The 26,713-nt window shown below is 45.8% G+C and overlaps 1 protein-coding gene across 6 annotated transcripts in view; it reads right to left on the reverse strand.

Annotated features, from left to right (window-relative positions):
- LOC106658266 (uncharacterized protein DDB_G0283357) overlaps positions 1–26,713 on the reverse strand; it is a 116,105-nt gene that overhangs the window by 23,011 nt on the left and 66,381 nt on the right. The window contains exons 1-2 of one of the 6 annotated variants that reach the window (XM_014380136.2): positions 16,719–18,794; positions 15,110–15,232 (exon numbers count right to left, since the gene is read on the reverse strand). The exons of 1 other annotated variant lie outside the window; for it this stretch is intronic. In XM_014380136.2, the coding sequence (XP_014235622.1) occupies positions 15,110–15,232; positions 16,719–16,747 (152 nt within the window). In that variant the 5' untranslated portion in view covers positions 16,748–18,794. Of the gene's footprint in view, positions 1–6,493; positions 6,601–15,109; positions 16,358–16,718; positions 18,795–26,713 lie in introns of those variants that run through there. 4 more of the 6 variants (XM_023460820.1, XM_014380138.2, XM_014380135.2 and 1 more) reach the window with 4 other exon arrangements.

The following is a 26,713-nucleotide window of genomic DNA, read 5'->3' on the forward strand; positions in this document are numbered from 1 at the left end:
CGTCGTCGGCTCTCCGGCTCTTGCGCTAATGTATAAAGCTCTGTTGGTCGTGTCCCCCCTTTTCTTCCTCTTTGCGCAGCGAAAAATGACGAAAATATACTTTGCCTCTCCGAGTTTGTATTTGTGTAAGTATGTGCGAATGTGTGTGTGTGTGCAAACTTTGCAACTGTGCGGCCGTGTGTAGTGCTGGTTTCGCCACGAGTTTGCGTCAAACGACGACTAACGACGACTCCGAGCGATACGCGACGTGCATTCATCGGCGAGCATTACACACGGCTTTTCATTTCTGTATACGATAAGTATCGCCGTTTCCGTGGCCGATCCTGTATCGAGCGCGATGGTTTCGGACGGAAAAAATTAAGTATGTGCAGGGGCACGTACCAAAAGAGAGAGAGAGAGAAAAAGGTTCGTCGTTCGCGCCTATGTATAGGCTTTCGCTCCAACGACCGTGTATGAGTGTGTGTGTTTGTCCTTTCAAAAAAAAATTGTCTCTCTTTGTCTCTTTTTGTCAGTCGTGCGCTCTTTTTTGAAAGGAAGAAAAGCCGCGCAACGCGAGATCGCTTCTTTGTACCAACGGAAGAGGAGACACCCGCGCGATTATACGTTTATAAGAGCATACAATTTATAATGCATTATAAATACAGTAGAAGAGAAGAAGTAATTTAATATTTTCAAGGATGAGTTCCCGGTAAATATCATAAGCGCGTACAATATTTACAGTATACACCCTTCGCTCTCATTTCTCGTCTCTCTCTCGCGAGTATTACGATGTGTGTATTAAAATATGTACGATACACAATGTTACAAACGCCTCGACGCGGAGCTACATAGCTCGCGCTCATATATACAATAATCTTGTATCAACAAGAGTCGCGATACACACACATATACTGTTGATAAGACACGATATGCTCGAAGTGTGTAGCTAACAGCGGCAGCCGAGCATACGATAAGCTCACATGCGTTTATTTTAAGAAAAGGCGCTATGCACGCCAAAACTCAACAGCGACGCGCCATCGCGTGTGTATGCGTATAATATATATATAGTAGTGCAACGCACGCAATCTTTTGTCGCCTTCTCCTCTCGTGTGCGTTAGCGATTAGCATCGCCCGTTTATATAGTCGCACGCTTATCTGCGCACTGTATGCGCCTGCGTTCTGTTCTTCGAGGCTCGCAAGCAACGATCGAATATAATATTAGTCGTACGTGCTGCTTCGTAGTTTCAATTCGACCGATCGCGGCCCATATATATTGAGCCGCATCGACGCGAGTGTCAACTCACGGATTCGATCAACATTTGAGTGAAAATGAAAAAAAAAACGAAGCGACCGCTGATTCCGAGTTTATATTTATACGCCTTGGAGAATAAAAAAATCCGATACTCGGACGCTCGGAAAATATTAAACAACGATCGCATGTACGCGAACGAATAACACAATCGCCGTTGTTTTTGTTGCTGTTAAAGCGCACGACGATTTCAAGGCCGCGCGCGTGCGATATTATATAGCCGCCGTCGCCGCTGAATCGGGCGACGCTTCCTCTCTTTTAATCTCTTTCTCTTTCTCTCTCCCTTCGTACGTGCGCGCGCGCGCGTATCTCGCGTACAGAACTCTTTTCTCTTCTTTTCGCGCGCTCACAGCTTTGCCCCGATCTCTGCGTGCACGCGTGCTCCGATGTAAGAGCGGGTAAGCTGTAGCAGCACAGATAAAACTTGAGCGCAGCCAGCACCACCACCGCCGCCGCCGTCGCTGATGCCGCTGCCATTCCATCTCGAGTTTCGCTCTCTTTTTCTGCGTGTGGATCTGTCTGTCTCTCTGTGTGTGAAACCAGATAACGCGAGCGAGCGAGCGAGAGAGAAAGAGAGAGAGACTAGGCCTGAATAAGCGTCTCTATGTGCTGTACACTGAAAAGAGTCTCTTCTGCCTGCAGCTGATATAAAACTCGGGGCGCTCCCTTTTTTATTATATATAAGGGCTTCTTGTTGCTGCGCCGCTGTATAAATGTACCCTGCGAGCCTGCTTAAACTTTCACTTTCGTCTGAAAAATCAACTTCGTACTTTGTAATATATATCGCGCTTTGGAGTATTTTTTAATCAGCAGCGTTACGAATATGATTCACTCACGCGCGCGGGAGAGGCTCGAGCAGTGCTTTTACGCGGGCTCCAGTTCAAAAAAGTAAAGTTGAAAAAAAATCATACGGGTAGAAGCGGCAAAAACAGCAGCTGCTCTGCCCGCAGCATCGGAATACAAACGTCGACGTTTTAAAAAAAAAAGCGCACGTTCGTATGTATTATACGAACGTAAGTCTAATTACGAGCAATTTCTTCGCTTGGTAAAAGTATTAATACTTATTGCACGAGAGAAAGAGCCGAGTTCGAGCATGTTAACGCAGAAGCCCGAGCAGGCGACGCGTTAACAATTTCTAGCGTTCAGATTCTCCTCTTTTTTTCTTCATCTTATTTTTTCTTCTTTTTTTTTCAAAGCTCGACCTTCGATGGAGGAAAGAAACACGCGCAGAGGCGAACGCACAACTCTCGAGCGCAAAAGTATTTCGGAACAACATACACGTACGCAAACACATGCACTCGAGGCGCAGATGTTCGCTTCGTCTTTTTTTTTTTTTTTACTTTTTTCCTTCTATATGCTCTTGTTCGCGACGAGCCGCGAGAGAAAAGAGAGAGAGAGACGTGAAGAAGAGTCGATGCGGTGCCTCTCACTGGCAGAAAACGTCGATTATTATACCTTGCAGCCGTTAAAAAAGAGAGCCCAGGCAGCAGCGGCACTGCAGCAATTCGCGCATTCCACTATTGGCTAACGACTTTGTTCGACACACAAAAAAAAAAGGAGGAGTAACTTTTTCGGTTTGATTTTTATTTTACTCGTGTGTGCGGGTGCGTACGTATACGTGTGTGCTCTCGCAATTTCACAAAGAAACGAGACGAGCGCGAGAGAGATGCGCTGCGCTGCACAAAGAGAAAGAAAGCTCGCGTTTCCGTTAACTGTGCACACACGCCTGCACACACACACACATAGACAGACAGACACACTCACATACATACATGCCATACAAATAATAATCGTTCCATTGGGATTTATCGACTTTGAGCGAGAAACAGAGAGAATAAAACTTTTTCGTATACGCTACAGTGCGATTAGATGTATCGAATATAAAAAAATAATGAGAGAGAAAAGGGCGACACTGCACATACACGTATATTACAGGGACACACACACACATGTGCACATATGAGCAACGCGCCAGACTGTGCAGAGTCTATGTTTTGTCTGGCACAGCGTCAGCGTCAGGGTTTATAAAGCCCTTGTACGTATGTGCCGCAGCAGCAGCAGCGAGAACGAACAAAGTGCGGTATATGCGTGTATGCGAGCGTCGAGCGTCGTTGTCGGCCATGGCAGGCAGCAAGAACCGGAGCTGAAAACATCGACCGCGACCGTCAAAAAACACGCCTGCCGCATACAACTCTCCTATGTACGTGTGTGCGTGTATATATGTGTATGGCTCTCGTGTATGCCAGACACAAAGGGATTTTACGTCCCTTCCAGCGTGCAGTAGTTCCTTCTTCATCTCTCTTTCTCTCGTTTCGAGCTGCTGCTGCTGCTCCATGAGCTCTACGCATTATGACGCGACGAATGATTCGGTCGCTATTGCCGCTACCGCCGTCTCCGAAGATGACGAAGAAAACGTAATTGCTTAGCTCGGTGCTTAAAAATTGTGCGATGATTTTTTTCTTTCTTTCTTCCTTTCTTTCTTTCCCCGTAAGTACTGATAATCCTTGAGAGTAGAAAGATTTTCACAATAAACTTTTCGACGTATTATAACAAACAAGACAAAAAAACATAGCTTCGAGAATTGAAGGATATTATATATAAGACTTGTGCCGTGGGTGTCTGTATCACGGCTCGATTCCCATAAGGAGAAAGGGAGCACATATTATACTGGCTGTATACACACACACACACTTGTATACACGAGCGAAAAGCGTAAAAGTTCGTTTCGTTATACGATCGTACGAGAGAAAAGAACAAAAAGCACTGGTGCGAACGCGAGCGCGTATAGCTTGGATTATATGCACCCAAGCCGAGCATTTTAATCTCTTTTTCACATACACACGTAGCTAAGAAATGCAGTTATGCGTTTGTGTGAGTGTGTAAGCTGCTGTATCATATATAACAACACAATACTTGCACACACACACACTTGCACGATATAAAAACAAAGCCTGAAAGGGCTCGTGCGAGCGTTAGATTATTATAGTTTTAACACGTATAAGACGTGCAAAAAAAAAGTGGAAAAAAAATTAAGTTTTCTTAACGACGAACTGCGCCAACCAACGTGTTATACGAGCCTGCATGGCTGCAGTTTATTACGGCACGTGTTATAGAAATTATATTTATAAAAAAAAAAACGATGACTCGATCCCGTGAGTGTGAGAAAGCACGTTGATTATCGCATGTAACTGAGCTCGAGATATTATGGTTTTTAAATTCATCATATTTTCTATGAACTGCAGTATACGCACTGACAGGCATAACGAAGTCGAGCGAGAGAAAGATTATCGGTGAGAAAAGTCGAATCGACGTGGTTTCGACGTCGTACGCAAGCTTTTCTCTATAATGCGTCGACGAGGAGCGATCGTGTCGTAAGGTTGCAGCTGCGATTTTGTAACTATTGGCGGCTGTTCCACTGGTTATTTCACAAATATATCTATGTATTCGCTGCGACGATCCTCTCGCGTGCGCCACTCGTGTACAGTGTTTGTGGGTCAACGAGCTTCTTGTCTGTCGTCGTATACAGCAGCTCGCGAGCACACGCGTAAACACATACACAGGCGCATCAAGAGCAAGCTGCAGATAAGGCGCGATGCGATGCTTGGCTATACATTAAAATTACATACACACGTAATCTCTCTCTCTCGCGAACGAGCGAAAGTCAATATGACGCGCGCATAAAAACACGTATATTCCGGGGCTCGAGCTAGCTATAAGCGCGTGCGCAAATGAACGCGAAAATTGCTAAACTAAATTGCCTATGCGCGGGCCTTGTTTGTCCAATGAATTTTCAAGCTCGCGCCGCGCATTCCGATATAGCTGTAACTTTTTTTTCTGTCTGTCTCTCTCTCTCTAGTCTTGTGCCTTTTGCGGACAAAACGTGCCAATTGCTTCTAATGGAAGCCTCCTGAGCTGCTAGCGCTAGCATAAAGCATATACAGTATATACATGCCTGCATTATTGATAATAATTGCCTTTTCTCTCGCGCCAACGTTTAAGAAAGTTTTAGCAGTGGAATAATACTGGAAAAGATGATGCGCGCTTGAAATGTTGGCCAATTAGAGATACTTAGCCGTAGTCTCTCGGCTCTTTGACTCGAGCTACTGCTATACTTGCTACACTATATAGCTGGCGTTGCTACTGCAGTGCGGAGAATCGTTTACGCATCTGCGATATCTCGAAGCTGTGCAGGCAGGTTTATTAAGAATCGCGAGCGCCGCGCGCGACTTGCACAAGCCGAGGTAATATCGAGCAACGAGAGAGAAAGAGGAAAAAGAGGAACGGAGCAATCGCAAGTGTACTGCCGCGCTGCATGTCGTGACGGTGTTGTTTTCGCGCTCTACGCAGCGCAGTTTATAGAACGGAAACGGATGAAGGCAATATTGGTTTAATATCGTACTTGGCGTTAAAAAACGTTTACATTTTTTCTCTATAGAAAAAGGAGTCGACAGGAGTGGCCTTTCACGCGGTACGCGCAAGAGAGCGTCGATTTTCACGAATCCGTAAGATTTATCAATCTCAGGGTCACGGGTTAATCTGCGAGGATAACCATTCGAGTATTTAATTTAGCGATTAGACTTGCCAAGTATTGGGATTTATGTATGCATTACATCGAGTCTGCCTCTCTCGAGTTATCACGCAGTTTTGTACTTTCTAAATTTACGTAGAGCGGCTGCGCATATATGCGCGCACGCAGTTTTATGCTCCGGCAAGAAACGTTTCAAGATAGCGCGGCACACACACACACACACACACACACACACACACACTTTTATAGTTATTTCCACGACATTTGTTTTACGCGAAATTTTAACAATGGCAGCTCGTGTCGTATAGGCGTAATATTTATATTTGGTGTAAGTGTGTGTACGCGTATACGACTCTGTTGGAGCTTTACGAGAACTCGTATTATATAGTGTCACTCGATCGTTGCTGTGTGTGCGTAGTATATAATATAATGCCCCCGCGAGAGTCCGATCGAGAGACTTTTATTACTCGAGGCACACACTATACGTACGACACAGCATCGATATAAATGCACGTACACGCACTGTTTGTGCACGCGCACAGAGAAGGAGGAAAAAAAAAATTATTTCGCTGACCTTTTGAACGGATCTCGGCTATATTGCGTGTACGTAGTCGTAAAGCCAACGACCAGAATAGCAACAACAACAAAAAAAACGACAAAATGTTCGATATACGTACGAAGCTCCTTTTGGAATCGATTGAGATTTGAGCAGCAACGGTAGCAGTAGAGTGGCAGAAACCGGCGCAGATACCCGAGGCTCGCTCTCCATAGAGCGAGGAGCGATAAGATCGACGAGTGCAGCAAATATATGTTTGCATGCGCAAGTATCGCTAGCAGCGGCAGTAGTGGCGGTAGCAGTTGCGATTCGCGCGCAATATAAGAGCGCGTGTGCAGCCACGAGTTCCCGATCGCAGCCATTAGATTGTTACACACACACATATAGAGGTTGCTACGACGCGTCAGCGCGTACGTACGGGTATTATACGTTACATCATACTCCTGCGCTGCGGTACCCCCGTACTCCAGCGCAGTGTACATTTTATAATATATATAATACCTCGAGCTCGCGTCTAGCGCACGTGCGTGCGTTGTATATACCTGTGTGCAGAACTGCTCGAGCTGTGTGCGAGAGGGGCATTTACAATGCAGATTTCGCGAGCACGTCTCTTTCTCTTTTTCTCCTCGGCAGTGGAGCTCTTCTTTCGAGAAAACCGATTTTGTCGAAGAAAACGAAGGCTCTTTACTTACTCGTGAACGGTTTCGCATCGAGAAAGACAGAGAAACGACGAAGAGAGAGACGGAGTGGAATGTCGCTCGCCTCGAAAATCTTTTGCGCAGCAGAGCAGCATTATACACACTGACTCTGACAAGCCGTGCAAAATAAGAGAGAGAGAAAGAGCAAACTCATCCAAAATTAGAATGTTTAGCCGCAAAACTATACCGAGCAGCAGCAGTAGCAGTACGCGAATTGCTGCTCTTATATATCGCCGCTGTACGCGAGCATATAAGTTCTAGTTTATACATTCCTTACGTTGGACGGTTTATATGACTTCCGCGTAAGCGCAAGGCTTTTTAGCATCGGTGGCGGTGGCAGTGCGGCGCACAGTCATTGTGCGAAATATATCCAGGAGCTAATGGAATAATACCGGGATATCGGATTACGATACAAGAATGATTAATGTGACTTTATTGCGAATAATTGAAAAATCGATGCGTTAGAGCTAGTGTCTAGCGCACGGCAAGCTTTCGATGTTCAAGACTCGTGGTTCGAATGCGCGTGCCGAGCTTGCAAGCTCACACGTGTAATTATGCATTTTTTTCCGAGTTCTTATACCCGACGATAATTATGATGAGCTTGCAGCTACTCGAATGAAGTTTGCGTGCGACTGGCGAAGCGCTCGAATTGCATCAAAGTTTCAACATTCAGCTGCCGATGTGCCGCGTGAGCTTTTCGACGCATGTCAAGTTCGTTTTGTCGTTTTATAAAGCTCATGTGCACACGTTTTATATATAAAAAGTCAAAGAACGAGAGATAGAGAGAGAGAAAAGGCGCGGACTGACGTCAGCGCGGCGTAGTATATAGCAGCAGCGCTGGATGACGAATTCAAAGCAAATTTCAATGTCATGGGAAAATTCTGCGGCAAAAAATAAAATATCGTTGGACTTGTGTAATACGATTTTCTTTTATATGCCAATCGCATATATATCGTATATCTATAGTTACGTACGTAATAAAGCTGCTGCTGGTCGTAAAAAATGTTTTATAATTTCGGTCTATCACGCGCACCTAATTTTTGCGCTCGTGCGCAAGAAATAAATTATTGAGATTGGCGCTCGTTAGATGGATTGGCATTGAATTCGTGCCGGTGTATTGGTCCGTGCGTGTGTAGTTTTTTCTATACGGAAACATGCCGCGATCGCAGGATTACATAGCCTATACAATTTTTGAATAATTACCGAGTGTCAAGACTTCCTAGATATATATGTTCGATACCGTTCGAAGTTTGCAGTAATCGGCTACTACTGGCCTTTATTGTAATGGAATCGGAAACATTCGAAATGATCTTGGCAAAGTAATATTTAACACATAAATACTCATAACGCGTAAAACGTTTTGAAAGCCAAGAGCCCGTCAATTTAAGTGTATAGATAATTTGGTCTATGCTTAGTTTTTTCATCTTTTTTTTCGACATTCTTTCGTCGAATTAGTATAGAGGCACCTTCTCCCGGGACGGCTTCGAGGGAGCAGACTATCGTCTCTTGGTCGAGCTATATTTTTCAAGATTTTTTGAAAGTTTGCTCAAAGTAATCACGCAAGAATCATCCGCAGAGAGTCGTGTGCTGCTGTTGCTGCAGCTGCGGCTGCTCGAGCGAGCCAACTTTTGTTCAAGGTCGCCGCCTTTTTGCGCGATTCTCTTTCTCTCTCTCTCTTTCGTTTTTGCGCCGCTCGTTTCTCCGCGCGTTGTACACGACTGCTATATATATTATGTGCCAGTGTGTGGCATGTGCATTCGTTATATTACACACATCTGCACGCACACATGCACGCACATATACATTTCCTCCTTTCTAATTCCTCGGAGTCGTGCGCGGAATTATATATAGCCGACGCGAAAAAGAGAGACCACATCATTTCGGAGCAGGCCTCGAGTGAGGGACAAAAAAGAAAGAAGAAGAAGAAGCAGACGATGATGATGATGATGAAGAAGGCGAAATAAGAGAGGTGCGTGCCGAAGAAAAGTCGTATACGCGCTACGAGCAAACGTGTTAGCGCCCAGTCGACCGAGTAGGCCTTATAAACTGCGATCTGTAGAGACAACCTACCTACGGAACTTTGAGAGCCAGGTCGAGTCGAATCTTTGCAGAATATATTTCAGAAAATCACACTATAGTAGTTCGTCTCGAGCGGGCAGGCAACGGCAGCAGGAGTAGCAGCAGCAGCAGCGCAACAGGAGCGGGACAGGAGAGAGAAGTGAGAGGGACTCTCGACTCTTGCTCGCGATCGTATATACACACACGAGAAATAGAAGAAGACGAGCGAGGCTGTGCCAAAGACTGCTGCAAGGCAACGGCAGCAGCAGGATAAAGAGAAAGGAGAAGTTTAAGAAATAAGACGAAGAAGAAGAAGAAGCCACAGCCTCGGAGCAGCAGCAACAGAAGAAGAAGAAGAAGAAGAAGAAGAAGAAGAAGAAGACAAGCTCACGACGAAGAAAGAGAGAGAATGAGAGAAGCTTGGGCTCTCTCGGTGCGCAGTGCGCGCAGACTGGGGCTGGTCAGCCGGCGGGCAACTTACATCCTGCCCCGACGATATACTTTGTCTGGAATTTCGAACGGCCCTCGGCCATGAGCGAGAGAGAAAGAAAGAAAACCAGTTGTGTGTCTGCTGCTGCTGCTGCTCTGTGAGTGCCATGCTTTCGTCGTATTTGCCGCCGTCGCCGTTTGCTGTCCGACAAAGGGTCACCAGCACCGCCAAGCCAAGCCAAGAGCGATCCAAAGCGAGCTGGAGCTGCTCCGTCACGAACGAAATTCGCTCGCTATAATATAATCTGGGGGGCTCTCGCTGGGAAAAACTGAGTCGCATCATTGGAGCATCATCATCATCATCGTCGTCGCCGTAATATCGCATCGTATCGCAACGAGCACGAATCGAGCTATCATCATCATCATCATCGTGTACTCCTGAAAGCTTCCCTCCTCACTCCGAGGATAGAGAGCGATTATTTTCGTTAGACATTCTCACGTCTCGCACATGATTCTCACCGCATGTGTGTGTGCGCGCGCACACGGCACATAATACACATATTTGCAGCGACGCAATGTGCCGCATATGCAGCCGCACGGAGAAGAGAGAGAACTGGTTTGGATTTTGACCTAGCCTCTCTCTCTCCCCGTACAAATATTTGGCTTCTTCTTGCTCGGCTGCTTGCTCGGCCATGCTTAGATATATACGCGCCGATTCTTTCGCCTATTTTGCGGAGCAACAGCTCGAGGCTGGCCACGAATAGCAGTAGGAGCAGCGCCTTTCCTTTGCAGCCTTCGGTCATTTGCATGAGCAAATTCGTTCTGTCGTTTTTTGATTCGATTGCCTTTCAAAAAATCATGACGCACGTGCACAATAATAATGTGATAATATAAAGAAGACGACGAGTTTCGACAGAGCTGCAAAAACAATAACAAAGCGATATCGCTCGGAGCGAGCATCGATGCGTTTTGTATTATTATTTTATTATATAGTGCAAGTATAACATAAGCAGCCAATGTATATTATAGAAGAGTCGGTCGATATAGATTAGACGACTCGTGGAGCGTCTCGCGGGCACGATACACGCATACACCTTGCACTCGGCCATAATAATATTATATATAGCAGCATCGTGTGTGAGTGTGTATACGCTCGATGCGTCCGCAGAGCTTTGCAAGCCTGCGTGTAATAGTGACTATGTAGTGTATACGTATGGTATAGGGCGGCGGGATGTGTATATGTATATAATATGCGCTAGGCTGCGCCCGCTCCGGTTCATAATATAAGCGACACGCTGCTATGCACATGCACGAACTGACGCCGCTTATGCCGCGCACATATACAGCAGCAGCAGCAACGAGCAATTGTAGACATATATAGTTTCAAGCCTCGTGTGCTCTATCTATATATAAACGACGCTGCTGCACATATGCACACGCACGTCTTTATTCGTGTGTGTATGTGTATGCGAGGTCGTTACACCCTACAATACATCATCGTCGCATCTAGCTCTATATATACATAGGCGTTGCGCCGACACGAATATAATACACACACATGCAGATACTTTGCTGGCTTTATTTTATGTAAGCCGCGATGACGATGGCTCTGTGCTTTCGTGTGCATGTGCTTTTAGATACACACGCGCGTTATATTATGGAGCTCGTGTTTATAATAATGCCATGCCCGGCAGCAGCGGTCATCGTCGTCGTACGTCCGCGTCTTTCGTCGCCGCGATGCGTCTGGTTTAACTTCTTCCTTAGCAACTTTTAATTCTCGAAGAAAGGTAGAAGGGTACACATACATTGTGCTTATCTGACTCTCTGCATCTCGCTAAAGAGCACCGTGAGTACCTCCGGACAGATCGTGTAATTCGAAGTACGAGACGCATTATTACGCGAATCAACACTCTCGCTTTATATTTTCAAGAATATTTCTTGGTGTTTGACGAACGTGCGTCGTTTTCTCGCGAGTTAAAATGGATAGCGATTTAGCAGCCATGGTCTCATGTGCGCCTCGTCACTTTATCCACTATATAGCTGCCGAGTTTAGCGCACACATCACTCGGTTAAAAGACACAGGCAGAGAGAGAGAGAGAGAGAGAGGAAGAGGAATAACTCTGGCGAACAGCTATATAAAGTAGACAGATATACTAGATAATGACTGTCTGACTGACTCGCTCGACCATGTACCATCGTGTAATGTACATATGCACATACATACGTACATACAGACGCGTTGAGAACGTGTTGTGTATAGAAAAAAGCGCAAAAAATTTCTGTGTGTATACACAGAGTGTCGAGAGACATACGCGCGCGCACACACATATTGCGACGTACGTCTTGGTGTATCGTCGTCGTCTTTTTTTCCATTCCTTTTCTTTTCTTTGCCAAAGTAAGAGGGAAGCCATGAGCGAGGCAGCTATACACATACGCACGCTCGCAGCTGTCACTGCGAAAGCGAATTCGCGAGGCTAAGGCAGCGCAGATGTTCAACGTCGACTGCACACACACACAACATATATTTCACATGGAGTTAATATACAGGCACAAGCTGGCGTACACGGCGCACACAAGAAAATTTCGAAATCTCGTCCGAATTTTGATTTGCCGCAGTGTCGATTGGGTGCATACACGCGTGCGTGTGTGTGGCTATAATAAAGAGGATGTGGGAGGTGATGCCTGCCTCGTTGCATATAAACTCAATAGTAGAGTGAGTGTGTGTGTGAGAGAGTAGACTGCATAATGCATGTAAAAGCAAGTAACACGCGAAGCCGAAAGCACTAGTAGTACTCTCTGCCCTCCCTCCCTTAACGCAGCTGAAAGTACATCGGGTAATTACTCGGGTTCTGCCGCATGTATGTACCTTGTGCGTACTTGTTCGCGTGCATACACACACACACATACACGGACACGGAGCAAAGTGTAGAATTAATCCACGATCGAATATTTATGACACACACTACGTAGTACATACGCACGTTACCTTCCGTGTATACAGCATATATTGTACGTTACACGAGTACTGCGGCTGCTGCTGCTGCTCGTATATCGATCTTTGGGACGATTTTTCATTAAATATTAGACAACTAATCGTCGTACACACACATGATGCATCGCGCACACCGCTGGAAATGAGCTGTGTACGTGTACCGATGTACGTATAAATAGAGTTTTACCCTAATGCACAGTTCGAGCTTAGACGGGAACAAGAGAGAACGAGCGAGCGAGAGAGGCAGCAGTGAGAGCTAAGCACATTGGGGTGATTTTTCGCAACGTCTCTCTCTCTCTCGCTCTCGGTTTAATAGCTCCATTCATAGACATCAGGTGTGTGTGTGCGTGCGATGTACTTCGGGTCGAAAGACACGTACAGCTGTGGCGACGATTATTTCCCACGAGACGACGACGACGACGACGAGGAGCACACACAGCACATATAAACATGCTGCTGCACACACGACGATCACATATATAAGTACGTTGAGCCGAGATCGATACAATCCTCACGTTTTATTTATTCCCTTTAATTCGCTTTGTGAGCGGGATCTCTTCACTTCTTTTTTGGCTTTTGGGCCACGATGAGCCGATGCCTCGCTAACGCCGAGAGAGCAGCGCGATATTGCACGAGAGAGAGAGAGACCGAAAAACGAGATCGCACACGTGCGGTGCACAGAGCATAGAGGCCAATAGAGATCGATCGGCGCACACTCGAGTCTGCTGCTACATAATAGCATTCACACTTTCTACGTCCCACATGCACGTGTGCGTATCTCTATTCTTCATCAACATCTCGCAGCGGCACACGGACTAGCACTGCTACTAGAGCGTATTTTTATGCACACGTCGTTGTGCTACATCGCACTTGTGTAATCATCATCAACAGTGTATGCGCGCGTGCAGATCGACACGACACTTGTTTCTGCCGATCTGCGGGCACAGGTGCACAAGTGCACGATATACAAGTACACATGTGCATGCGCATAGCGCTCGATGATCGTGCGAGCTTTTTCATTGCATTACGGCGCGTATCACACGTTATAACTATAACGCCTTGCGCTGCATCGAACAAAAAAGGAGGAAGAGGAGCTTGAGAAAAATCGTCGACGCGCGAGCAGCAGCGGCAGCTGTGTAATATTGAGTGGCTCAGAAACGACAAAAAGAGGTAAAAGGTAAACACACACACAAGCCAGCGAGCGCCGAGGTGATCGGCAAAGAAATGTGAGAAAAAAAATTCACAAGGAGAGAGAAGAGGAAAATGAAGGAAGGCTCGGTTCGCAGAAAGAGGCGGAAATAAGCGCTCAGGATTCTCCTCGACGCGCATCCGTTCGCGTCGCGGATACATAGTATATACCTATAAGCGTGCACACATGTATGCACTTGGCAATGCTCGAGGCAGCAGTAGCAGCAGCAGCACATACTGCCGAGCGCGCCAATATATATATAACATCCTCCGCGAGCGAGGCTCCTCGCTGCAGTGCACGTCGTCGCAACGCGAGGATAGAGAGAGAGAGAGAGAGAGAGAGAGAGAAAACGCACATGCAAGCCACATGTTCTTCGCGACCAACCTCCCCGCGCTATAACCATTATACACACATAGAGCATAAAGCAGTGGCAGCAGCAGCCACTCGCGTATATCGCGCCAACATCGTGCAGCGATCCTCAGAGTATACGTATACGTGCGAGATATACACTCTGCTTTCAAGTTTTTTTACACCCCCTCCCTTCGCCCCTCTTTATGGGTCGTTGTCGTCGTCGTCGGTCGACGGTCGACGGTCGACGTTCGTCGCACTGCAAGTTTCTCTATATATCGGCCTGGCTATATAGTTAAGTACTGCAAGCACGAGATAGCGAGCACCATCGTATCGTGTGGGGGGACAGGGAGATAGAGAGGGTAACGGTAACGCATGCGCGCATACGAGCTTGCGCGCGTCTGTGCGCACACGACGGGGTCGAGCTTTCGTAAACAGAGAGGGCGAGAAAGCTCTTGGGCTAAAGCTCTCTCTCTCTTTCTACAAGTATATAATGTCTGTGGGTGCGCACGCGCGCACCGCCTTTATAAGTGTACATATGAATTCGAGGAGAGTATGTATTGTAACGGCGAGAGATATACACGACGATATGACGCTTATAAAACGCCACATGGACGAGAGATATGATGTTTTCATTTGCTTTTGTTTTCGGTTTTCAAGAGTTCTCTGACAGAATCGAGTTTGAGCTTGGTTTTCTTTTTGTTTTTGTCGTAAAATCAGTCGTAGGTGTTGAGCTTTTTTTTTTTTTTTGATTAGCAGTTTCGTGAGTGAGCGTTACAGAAAAAACAGATAAACACAGTCACTAATAATAGTGAATTAAAAACAACAAATAACAGCAACAACATAAACACAGGCAACAATAAAAAAGTGCACAGATCTATAAAGCTAAAGTTCATCAACCAGTTATTTTTTGTCACTTTTCGTTCAAAGCCTTTTCTGCAGTGGCATTGCATCATTTTTTGCCATCTTTTTGTGAAATTTAATTTTCTTTTTTTTTTTGTTTTTGTTTTTGTTCATTTTTACCTCTTTGGAATGCGTATGGAACTCGCCTCGCCTCTCACTGTCACGTTGAATCCGTCGGACGGGATTCCCGAAGTAGCTTCGCGATCATAAAAATCGTCGTGGGATGTTTTGGCGCGTTTTTTCCTGCACAAAATAGCGATTTTTTTCTTGTACATATTGCCAGTCATGTGGATGATGATTGTTTTTTTTTTCTTATGCATCAATTTTTAATGTTTGTTTTTTTGCTTTGTCTTATCTTTTGCATTTGTGATTGAAGGAATTAAAGCAAGAATAATTGTCGACGTCAGAGAAAACAACGTCAAGTTTGGTGGGTAAATTTTACTCGCGAGTGCGCGATTCCCTATAAATATTGATTGGGTGAATATTTTTCGTGTCTTTTATTTTCAAACAGCCGTGCTCGCGTGTACGGAGAAGTTTATTAATGTTTCATGCTAAAAACAGCGAAGCGCGCGGGCGCGAGCACACACACAACACACATGCGCGCGATGAACCGCGCGATAATTCAAAATATATTCCGCGCACAAGCTCGTAAATCGTGTAGGCAAAAATTTCGTCCACTGTAAGTATACGCTCGGTCAGCAGAAAAAATTAAAAAACTGCGTGAGTGCGTGTGTGCGTGTGTGTGTGCGTCTTCTGTATCGGTACAAGTATTATACGCGCACAAGTTAAAGGGGTCCCGCAGCAGTTCGCGAGCCAAACGATAAGAATCGCTTCGAAAAAAAAACGAACGATATCGGATGTACGTGAGTGTATATAATGCAACGATGTGTGGCCTATCTGTTGGCGTCGCGTTCGTACGTATACACTGTGTTCGTTCGCTTCGTACACACGCGTATATAGTACAGCAGGCAGTAAGTTACATAAGTTACATTTATATATGTGTCGTTTCGAGAGCTCCGATGTGTATGTGTCTATATCATTGCCATACGTTGCGCACACGCGTGATTATTTGCAGTTTATTATACATATATCGTAAATCAAAGTAGTGTGCTATGCTCGCACGAGGAAGACGTCCGAGTCATACGAGCATATATGTGTGCGTCTTCGCGCGCGCGTCTGCCTGCAGATATTATAAACCAACGAAGGACAAGTTCGCCTAAATTGTCTCGCATGTGTATACGTGTGCTTTGTAACGTGTGTGCGAGCGAGTATACGACCGAGCTGCGAGCGCGCCCGAGCGACAACTGAGAAATTTTGAACGATAAGGAAAAGAGTTTACAATATGTGTAAAATCGCGTTCTCGACTCTCGTACCATATGTCGTGCGTGTTGTCGCATGATTAATATATATTTATTATTATTGCAAACGGACAGCGCGAGTTGCGGCCGTGTGTGCGGCTCGCATACACATATTATTCATAATCTAATCGAGTAATGACAAGTACCGAGGTTTTCTTCCGTACGATATTTTAACCGTATGGACGTGTGTATTTTATTCTGCTTGTTACGTTCGAGGAGTAATATTAAACAAAAAAAAAAAAGGAGAGAACAAAAAAAAGACATCTCCGTAGTTGTTTCGTTTCGATTTTATACAATGAAAATTCGGTGGACGTGTGTGATCGAAGAATGGGACAGTTTTTGTTGTTGTTGTTGAGAGAAAATGAACTTACGCTCGGCGCGCCTTGACCGTCCAATCCATATCGCGCAGCACTGTACAAGTGTTAGATGCACACTTTTATCTCAATTTTGATATTAAAATACGTATTGCGACACACACACAATAACTGCTGCTCCGCTGCTTCCGTAGTCGCGCACCTTCGTACGCACAGATTTTCGTGTCTGCTGCTCCGTAGCTGCTGCTTTTTCTTTTCTCTCTCTCGATCTTCACTTATACATATGGTCGTCGAAAGCTCGGCTTGGTGTGGCCGCTCCTCGCTCTCCTCGTCGGACTTTGTTCGCTCCTCTTGTTTCTTTCTCGAAATTCGAACGTGCGAAGTGTACGAATAAAAATTTCACCGCGTACGAAATGTAATACAAATATATACTGTGTCGCGCACGAGCGCAGAAACTTCTTGTATCGCGCACGAGAGCGAGCAACTGGAGCTGCTGCCGCTGCTGCTGCGGGCTTTTATGTATACGGTGAGCTTATTGCACTTGCGCACACAACACACTGACTCCGTTTCAGGGGCCGACGACGATGCTTCGTCGATACCTTCCTCGCTTCGTTTCGGGTTTTTTTTTTATTTGTCGCTGCCAAAACGTTTGCTCCCCTATATGTTGTACTTTCGCATCTGGTGCAATGCAATGCTGGAGCTTTTCTTTCTCTTATCTTTCTTTTCGTACGAGAGGAGAAAAGCCAACACTCGAGTCGAGCCGCGATCGTCGGGCTCTCGTACAGTTGCACTAACACAGAGACACGGAGCGAGAGACACACAGAGGCACGACGACGACTTTGGTGCGAGGCGAGCTTTTGCAGCACGCAATCGAACGAGCGACGAGGAAGACGTTTGCCGAGCAGTAGAGTGCTAGTATGGTATATAGCAGCCAGCACAGACACTCACACACACAGAGCACAGAGCACAGAACGTTGTTGATGGTAGTAGTAGTAGTAGTTGTTGCTGCAGTAGCAGTTGTAGTAGTAGTAGCAGCAGTAGTGGTGGAGGGGGCGGCGCGCGTCGACGCCCCGCTTTTTCAACAACAAAAAAAACTAAAAAAATCGCAGACGAAGAAAACGAACTGCACACTTTTTTTTTGAGAGAAAATTTTGCACTAGTTTCGATGCTGGAAAACACACTTTAGAGCTTTTTTCTCTTGCTTCTTGAACACATCGAGTACAGGCGTTTCGTCGACACGATGGCTATCTTACTCGATCGAACGTAGCATTTTTTGTACTTGCGACGGGGTTGTTTTCCGAAAAGCTTTCTTCGTTTGCAAAGGGTGGGTCGTGGTAAAAATTTACGTATTTTTCCAGCGAATCATGTACGTTCCCATGCCAAAGTTATCAACTTTGTTCTCTCTCTTTAGCCACTGCAGCAGCTGCTGGTCGTTGTGCTCGAGGTCGAGAGACGTCGGTCGTCGTCGTCGAGAGCGAGATAGAGTCGGGCGCGCGCACACACACAATCGCGCACGGGGCACACACACCTTCTTCTTGTGATCTTCGGTCGACTTGTTCTCGTCGCCGTCGTTTCAAACGCGCACACACTTTTACGCTGCTGCTATCGAGTTGGCTGCTCTGCTGCAGTCTCGACGATTTCCGTAAGCGCTGCACACTTCGCTTAGCCAGCATATATACACTTTTTATTATGCATAATCAACTGCCGTACACAACTTCTTCGGATGTGTGTTATTTATAAAATAAGTGTATGTGTGTGTGAATGAATGTAATGTATTTCTTTTTTGTTGTACGATACGAGAGCGCACACACACGCACACACTGGGCGTCGAGTACGGCACAAACAAAATTATTAACAATTCACAATTGATAGCAGCGCCGAGGCAAACGCATATAACAACATATATATATGTTTTTTCCGTGTTCTCTGTATTTAATATTTGAATTCGAGTGTGTGTGCGCGTGTTCGTGTTGTGTGTGCGTAAATATGTGTTGTGTGAAGTGTGTTGATGTGTGTGAGTGTGTGTGTGACGTCGAGGGGGTGGGTGGCAGAGCAGAGAAAAGGGGGGTAGGTGGGGGGGTCAACAAACAACACACACGGTGCGGAACACGGAGACGCGCAGACGAGGCCGCCCCAGCGACGGCCGAGCAGAGACTGAGAGCTCGAACGCTACTTGCTCGGCGGAGCGGATGCGCATCGCTTTTGGCGCAGCCCAACGCTCACCCGTACTCGCACACACACACACACACACACGCAAGTACTTTATATGTATGTACGGCGCTGCCACTCGCTCGCTCTGCTAATATTTGCGAGCACTGCTGTGTGTGTGCGTGCCTGTGCTTGTGCAAACTGCCTGTACTACCTACACCAGTGCGCGTGCAGTCACACCACTGCGCGCACAGTGCAGAAAGTAGTGGTGGAGGTAGGCAGCGAGCGAGCGAGTGCGAGTGCGAGAGAGAGATACGTATAAGCTCGGCTTGGTTTCGCATATACACACAGCTCCGACTTTCAATGTGTCGCTGTTCGTATAGCTATATAGATATAAAGTTGGTTGGTTGGTTGGTTGCGCGAACGAGTCAGCGCACGAGCGCAGCAGCGGCGGCGCACACTGCCGTATGCCAGGCTATATAGCTATATCATACACACGGTAGACATTCACGGTGTGTGCAGCCGCAGGAACGTAGCCAGTCGCTCGCGCGGCCCTGTGCATCGCTTGTATATGGCGTTGAGAGCCAGGCCAGAGCTGTACTACACTGGCAAAAATATATAATACCTCGAGCGAGGCCATCGCCCCTTCGGCCACAGACCAGAGCAGCGTAGCCTGTATATATGTACGCTTGCTCTGTCCCTCACTCACTGGCTCACTCACTAACTCAGGCTCTCTCTCTCTGAGCCTACTGTATACCTCGACACCCTCCGTTGACTACCACTACCTCGAGGCTTGTTGCTGCTTTTTCCTTTTTTCTTTCGTTTTTAGCAACGCCAAAAGACAGAGAGAGAGAACAAAATAAAAACAGTTGCAAGTTGCGCTCCGATTACAGCTGCGAAACTTGCTGGGCCTCGAGAGAGCTTACGCGACCAATATACGAACGGACTCGACTCATTCGTACATAAGGTCGAGTCTTTGATAAGACCGAGGCACGATTCATGGTGCTCTTGGATATATTTTTGTTGAAAGTCTGGCACAAAGCCTGCGTATATATACGGAGTACTCGAGAGACACGAGCGGGGGGAGTTCACACATGCATTCAGTAAATAAAATGGCAAAAAAAACCTTTGCAAATGAACGTACGTATAATATGGTTTCCTTGAGCTCGACGCAAGAGTGTGCGTGTATTGTACAGCGCTCACACAACACACATGCACAAGCACGGCTCGGAGGGTAGCTTTCGAAACTACACGACTCGAGCCTATACCTATAAGCGTGTATGTGTGTGCGCGAGCTCGTATGGGGAGGTAGCCGCGTTTTGTGTACTTACACACACTCTCGCATAAACGCATTTATTCCCTACGAGTGACTGTACGGGGCCATTATATATTTGTAGCACATGGTGGCGAGGGCTTCCAACTTGGTTTTTAACTGCTGTATACGTGCTCTATGTCTGTAACTATACGAGTAAGGCTTATATTCGACGACGGTCGACGCTACGGCGCTAGGCGAGCGCTATATAGTTTTCGAGCTACTGCTCAGAGTTAAAATACCAGCTTGATTTTAAATGCTCTCGTTGTAGCCGCTCTTTGAATGCATTGAAAGGCAGGCTGCATTCGGAGCTCCGAGGTGAATCTCTCCTCGAAGTCGTATAAATTTGTTATTTTTATTTTTCAAATCTCATTTGCCCGACGACTCGCGAGCATTTGCGTAAAAAGATGCACGCTCCGCATCGACGACGATACAAATCCGTACGTTTCATTTCTATATTTAATACCCCCCGAGTCATTCAATAAAAAAAATTGTCTGCACATTTATTGGCATTTAAGCCTTATAAATGACGCGTAGCGATCGCAATTTAAATGCCGGCTGTATATAAGTATAAGTTTTAACTCGCTCAAACCAACTAGACTACACTGCTATAGACGTGTATTGGTTTTAAAAGCCGCAGCTGACGAGCTCGACGCAAGCTCGATCTTCCATCGCGATCGTGCCTTCAGCTGCGCACGCTCGTGTTTACTCTGTGCACCCATGACTTGGCTCCGTATACATTTTGTCCATATTCGCAGCTCGACTTTTTGACGAATTCGCAGTAGTGGCTACGCGGGCCTCCTAATGCAGCGACGAGGCAAATCCAACAGCAGCAGCAGCAGCAGCAGAACGAGAGATAGGGCGATTTAATGGCAACGATGCGGGACGCAACGCTACAGCACATGTACAGAGATACGTACACGCTGCAACGCAACACAGCAGCAGCAACAGCAACAGCGCTGGCGATGATGTAGCGCATCGTGCTCTCGTTGCGCCCATATACACAGTGCAGAAAGTTAAAAAAGGGATGTGTGGATGTATACATACATCACGCAGACACACGCACGTAATATACACATAGGAGGGTAAGGGCATATAGATGTACGGTGTAGCGATGCTACTCTCTGCTGCTCGTACCCCCTCGTCTGGTTCGAGCCTAGGGTTTTGATGGAACCCTAAGAGCCCCCACCCAGCGCCCAAAACTCTATACATGTCCGTGTATATGTGTGCCTGTATATATCCGCGCGTCTGTCTGTCTGTCTGACTGTCTGTCTGTCTGTATATATATCTACTCTCTCTCTCTCTTTTGGCCCGTACAATCGCACTCAGCTTGCTCCGATGTGTACTGTATACATAGGCAGCCAACCAACCAGCCCCTCTCTCTCTCGTGCTCTCGTGCACTGATCGCAAATCTATATGTGTTATGTGTACGTGTGTATGCGAGCGTACGATATCGTTTCGACTCGTCGAATTAATCCCGGCAGAAAAGTCTGTATGTATATAGTACGTAGGAGTGATGACGTGACGGTCAGTGCATGTATACACTGGTACTCGCTCAGCACCTCTATCCCTCTCTCCCTCCTCTCTAGCCTATCTCTCAATTCATATATGTTTGTACCCACATGTATCTATCCCACATTACGCGCGCACGAGGGCTGCCTTCGGCTCGACTATCGAGATTTAATATCGTTTTATGCACGTACGCACACAAATAGTATTTATATATGGTCCAACAGTAAAGCTCGCGAGAATCGTGCAAGCTCGCGTTCGTTTGCCTATGATATAGACGAAGCGCCACTATTGGATGAAAAAAGCTTTGGCCGCGCAGCAGAGTTTTTTCAATGGTATTTACTTTTTTATCATTTTTTACGATCCTTTCATTTCTCAAACTGAGTCTTTATGTAAAAAAATAATTTTTTATTTTCATGCAAATAAAGCAAGTAAGATAAATAAGAGAAAAAATAAAATCATAATAGCATCGGACCTCGTCATGTGAAAGTAAGGACGAATTTTGAGCCCGATGCGCTATGTTTGTGTTATTGAAAATCTTCGCATATATCCTATAATATCCTCAAAGAGCAAATAAACTATCACGACGACGACGAGGACGAGGGCATTGAATATTCATCGATGTACAGTTGTGTAGATTCGTTGTTTTGTCGCACGTGATTCGAAATTAATTTGCATCAAAATGACGAGGTGAAATAGACAGAGAGTCGGAGAGAGAGAGGGCCATTTCCAAAAAGACAAACAAGCCGCCGCAATATACATAGGTAGATAGATATTACGCGCAGTTGGTCGAGCCAATCGGCTTCCGGCAAAAACATATACAGGGACCGCATAGAAGAATTCCAAGAGCGAGACCTTGTCATCCTTCATTTCGACTGTTACTTTTTTCCCTGATTCTTCTCAATTTTTTTTGTCTCTCGTATTTGCAGAACAGTCGGACGAGCAATTAATCTATGCCGCAGATCGATTTGACGTTATTCAGCAGTCATCGAGGCATACCCCCTCGCGCGCGCACGAGCACATATTACACATTATATTATCCGTCTATAATCGATGGCCAATGCGATATTGTATTTCTCGGTATAATCGTTGCAAAACCGTATACATAAAACACGCGGCAAAGGTAGAGTTGGATCGATTGGCGATGCTCCACGAGCCAGTGAGTGAGTGAAGGAGAGAAAAAAATTTAGCGCGTTCGATGTTTATTTCGGCCATAAACGCGAGTTGCGAGTGTGTAAAAAAGAAAGAAAAAGAAAGAAAACCAAGTACCTAAAGATATAGGTATTGGTGTATCGGTATGCGTCTGTGTGTGTATGAGCGCTTGTACGTGTGAGTAAGGAACAAAGGAAATCGTTGAAAAGCGAGCTGCTGTCTCGTGAGAACGTAAAATGAGCGAATAGTCGCTGCTGGCTTGGTGTGCGTACTTATATATATAGCTGCGAAAGAGAAAGAAAGAGAAAGAAGCAAAGCAAAGAAGCATTGAGCGATTGCTCCTATTTGTGTGTGTGTCTATCTGTGTGTGCACATGTGTTTGGCCGCCGCGTGTCTGTGCAGCGAGGGCACACACACACATACATAGACGCGTGTGTATCGTAGTAAAAACCTCCGTCGAGTGAAAAGATACCCTGAAGTGAAGATATATAAGCGCACACACACACAGGTAAAGGGCCTTTTAGGACCGGGTCCGAAGCTTGGTATAAGGCAGCCAAGTACACAGCTTTTGCACCGCAGCAGCTCTCTGGCAGCCGCCGCCGCCGCCGCTGCAGGTAAAAGGAAGTCGAAGTCTGCGCACGTTCATATGCTCTCGTTGGGAGACTAAGTGGAATGACAAATGCGCCAACATACGTGTGTGTAAGTCTGTGTAAGTCTGTGTGTGTGTGCAATACGTGGAGACTGGCGAAGGGAAAAGGTGAAAGGACCCCGCCACGGCTATGATACGAAATGCCGCTAATACTCTATATATAGCCAAACGCTATACACCGGCACACATTCATGTATACCTGCGTGTATGAGTGTGTATATGTGCATATGCACACACGTACAGACGGAGAAAAATACAAAAAAAGCATGTATCGGACCCTGGCTCGAGATCCCTCCTTCGTGTATTTCTTTTAAGAGGTATAATACACGCGTATAATGCGTTTGTTGCACAAAACAAGCAACAACAACACATTTACCCGAGTAGGAGAGAGAGAGAGAAAATTTATTTATTCCGTACATTATGTATACGCGAGAGATATTTTGTCAGTATATTATACGCGTTATAAGCAAATTCAGAACTTTTACTTTTACGCGGAGTTGCGTTATTATGTATCCGTGCCGCCATGTATATAGCCCATATATGCACCGGTCTCTATTATTGCCTCGCTACACGTGCACACCTTATCTCGCCTTTTCTCTCATTTTTCTCGTATTCGTAACGAACGCAATACGCAAAGCTACAAGTGTAAACTCACGTTAATGTTTTAATAATTTATCGCCCTAATATTGCGTTATAAATTCCGTTCATCCGAATAATAAAAATTCGAGAGACAATGAGTATATGCGAACGCAGCTGTGGCTCATTGAAATTACTAATTATACTGACCGCGGCAATACGTCAACATTAGTATAAATACAAGTTTGGAAAGAAAGAAAAAAAAATAATCAGCTTAATGCTCGTTATACAGCGGCGTTCGAATGAATATAAATATACATGGTACGCATAAAGCACGCCTTGACGCTTTGAAAGAATTTGCAGCGTGTATGTGCTCAGGAACGTTTTCGTTGAAATTTTTCATTTATATGTACCTGCGCCAAACATGCGAAATTCGCATGTGTAGTATATACGCACATAAAAGTTGCCGTTTTCGCTTAGCGAACTGCTTGTTGAATTGGCTTACCTGGAACAGAAAAAAAACCGTATGGTCAATATACAATGATGTAAGAATCCAGGAATATTGAGTTATTATGAGGAACTTGAAAAGAACAAATTTTTCGCTTATTACGCATTTTATGGTGTTTAATTCGACTCCGAAAAAATTTTTTTTCGCCACGAATTAATTCGTATAAATAAACAACGATTATTTCAGTGTGGTATCTACAGCTTACGAGACTTTTAAGGTAGAAAAAAAAGGAGAAAAGATTGCACTAGAGAGACCATCGCTGCTACATATATTGTGTTGCCGAGAAGGCTATAAGAAGGATCCATTAGGTCGTTCTCTTCAGTCCGCTTGCACGAGGCTGCGTGCCCGAAGTTTTCAGGGAGAAAAAAAAGATGCGCTTGGGGAATCCTCGCGAGCGCACCGCCCGCTGCCTCGAGGCTTTTTATTGCAACTCGAGGGATATCTTTTGGGAGAGAAAAAGAAGAAAAAAAGAAAGAGAGAGAGATCGCACTTCTTGAATCCAAGAGGGAGAGATACTCGCGCTGATGTTGCTGCTGCTGCTGACGCTATATGTTTCGTGTACTCTGTTTGCTGCACGAACAAGAGGATGATGCTCGTCAGGACTTTGTATGTGTGTGTTTATAAGCTGCATCCAGAGAGCAGCAGCGAGAAAAATAATAAAGATCAGGAAGAAGGGTAAGAAAGTTCGTTTTCAGCAGGAGAGGATCGAATCCAAAAGGGGATACACCGTGTATACTGTACGTATACAGAGAGCGCGAAATTGATCGTTAAACCTGGCCGTGGCAGTGATGCTTCTCTTCTCTGTTTTTTACCCGAAAATGTATCCCAGTATTTTTCCACCAAAAGTTCACTTCGAGCCCTGCCAGTACAGTGCATTTCACGTACTCGATACATCCTGTGGCTCTCACACACATCTATATATGACAAATTCAGTCGGCTTGACAATCCTGTATAAGTGCTACGTATAGTCAATATAACAACAGCGGTGCAGCGACAGCAGCAGCGGTGACTATTGTATACTGCACGTTAAGGCAAGCACAGCAGCAGCAGCAGCACGGCACAGGCAGACCGATACGGCAGATTAATAAGCTCTGCCTCGCGGGGAACAATCGCGAGAGTCCGAAGGGTTCAAGGTCTCTCTCTCTCTCTCTCTCTCTCTGTTGCTGTTGTGTCTGTGTGTCCGTGTGCGTATACGTGTGCTTGTGTGTGTGTGTGTTCACACCGCGAGAGAGGCCGCAGCACAGCCAGCAGCCAGCCCGAGCGATCCGTTTCAAGCAGCGTGCAGCTTTAGCAAACCGATGCAAAAGAAGCAATGAGCCCGAGTCTCCAAGGCTTTGTTGCCATTGCCATTGCTGCCTCGAGATTTTTAGCTAACAGAGAAAGAGAGAAAGAGAAAGATTGATCTCACGTGCACGTACGGTGGTGGTCAAGCAGTCGCTCGAACGTATTAGAATACATCCACCTTACGGTGTGTGTTACGTGTGTCTGTGTATGCGCGAGTGCCGTATACCAGAGACAAAAGAGCTGGAAAAAGGAGTAGACGTATTCCACCTTCTGCCTTGTTCCACCGTATTGTATGCTAATAATATATACGTGTATATAAGTACTGCAGCAGTGCAGCAGACCTCGAGGAAGATTTCGATTTAATCGACCGAAAAACCATCGCGCGCGAACGCGAATGTGTACATATACTACGTCTTCTGCCTGATTTTCGCATTGTCTTTCTACCACACGACTTTTTCTTTTTTCTTCTTTTTCCTTTTTTTTTTTCAAGCTCGAGTTGTAGTTAAATTATGCTGACGACCCGTGCGCATGTACGCACAGACGCATAAACTCGTGGGGCAATACGGCTATTTCGAGTACGCGTACACACGTACACGCGTATTTACATTTATATTATTTTTCATGCGACGTTGATGAAAATCCATACAAGTGGCGTCGATTAAAAGAAGCTCGAGACTGGCCTGCCTCTGGCTGCGTTAATAAAAGCAGGAAAAGGTCGGCCATTGCGACCGAGAGGGAAAATCCTCGTTTTGTAATGGAGATTTACGATGCTTCTCTCTCCGGTATATGTTGAATTTCATTATATTTCGGACTCTCATCATCTTGGTCAATATTACACACGTTGCATACACGACGTATCTCTACCATCCCCTCCTTCTCCTCTGGCCCTTTCACGTGCTCCGAGCTGGCCTGTA

The sequence above is a fragment of the Trichogramma pretiosum genome, unplaced genomic scaffold (assembly GCF_000599845.2).
Source record: "Trichogramma pretiosum strain Unisexual culture from Peru unplaced genomic scaffold, Tpre_2.0 scaffold6, whole genome shotgun sequence".
Taxonomy (NCBI): Eukaryota; Metazoa; Arthropoda; class Insecta; order Hymenoptera; family Trichogrammatidae; genus Trichogramma; species Trichogramma pretiosum.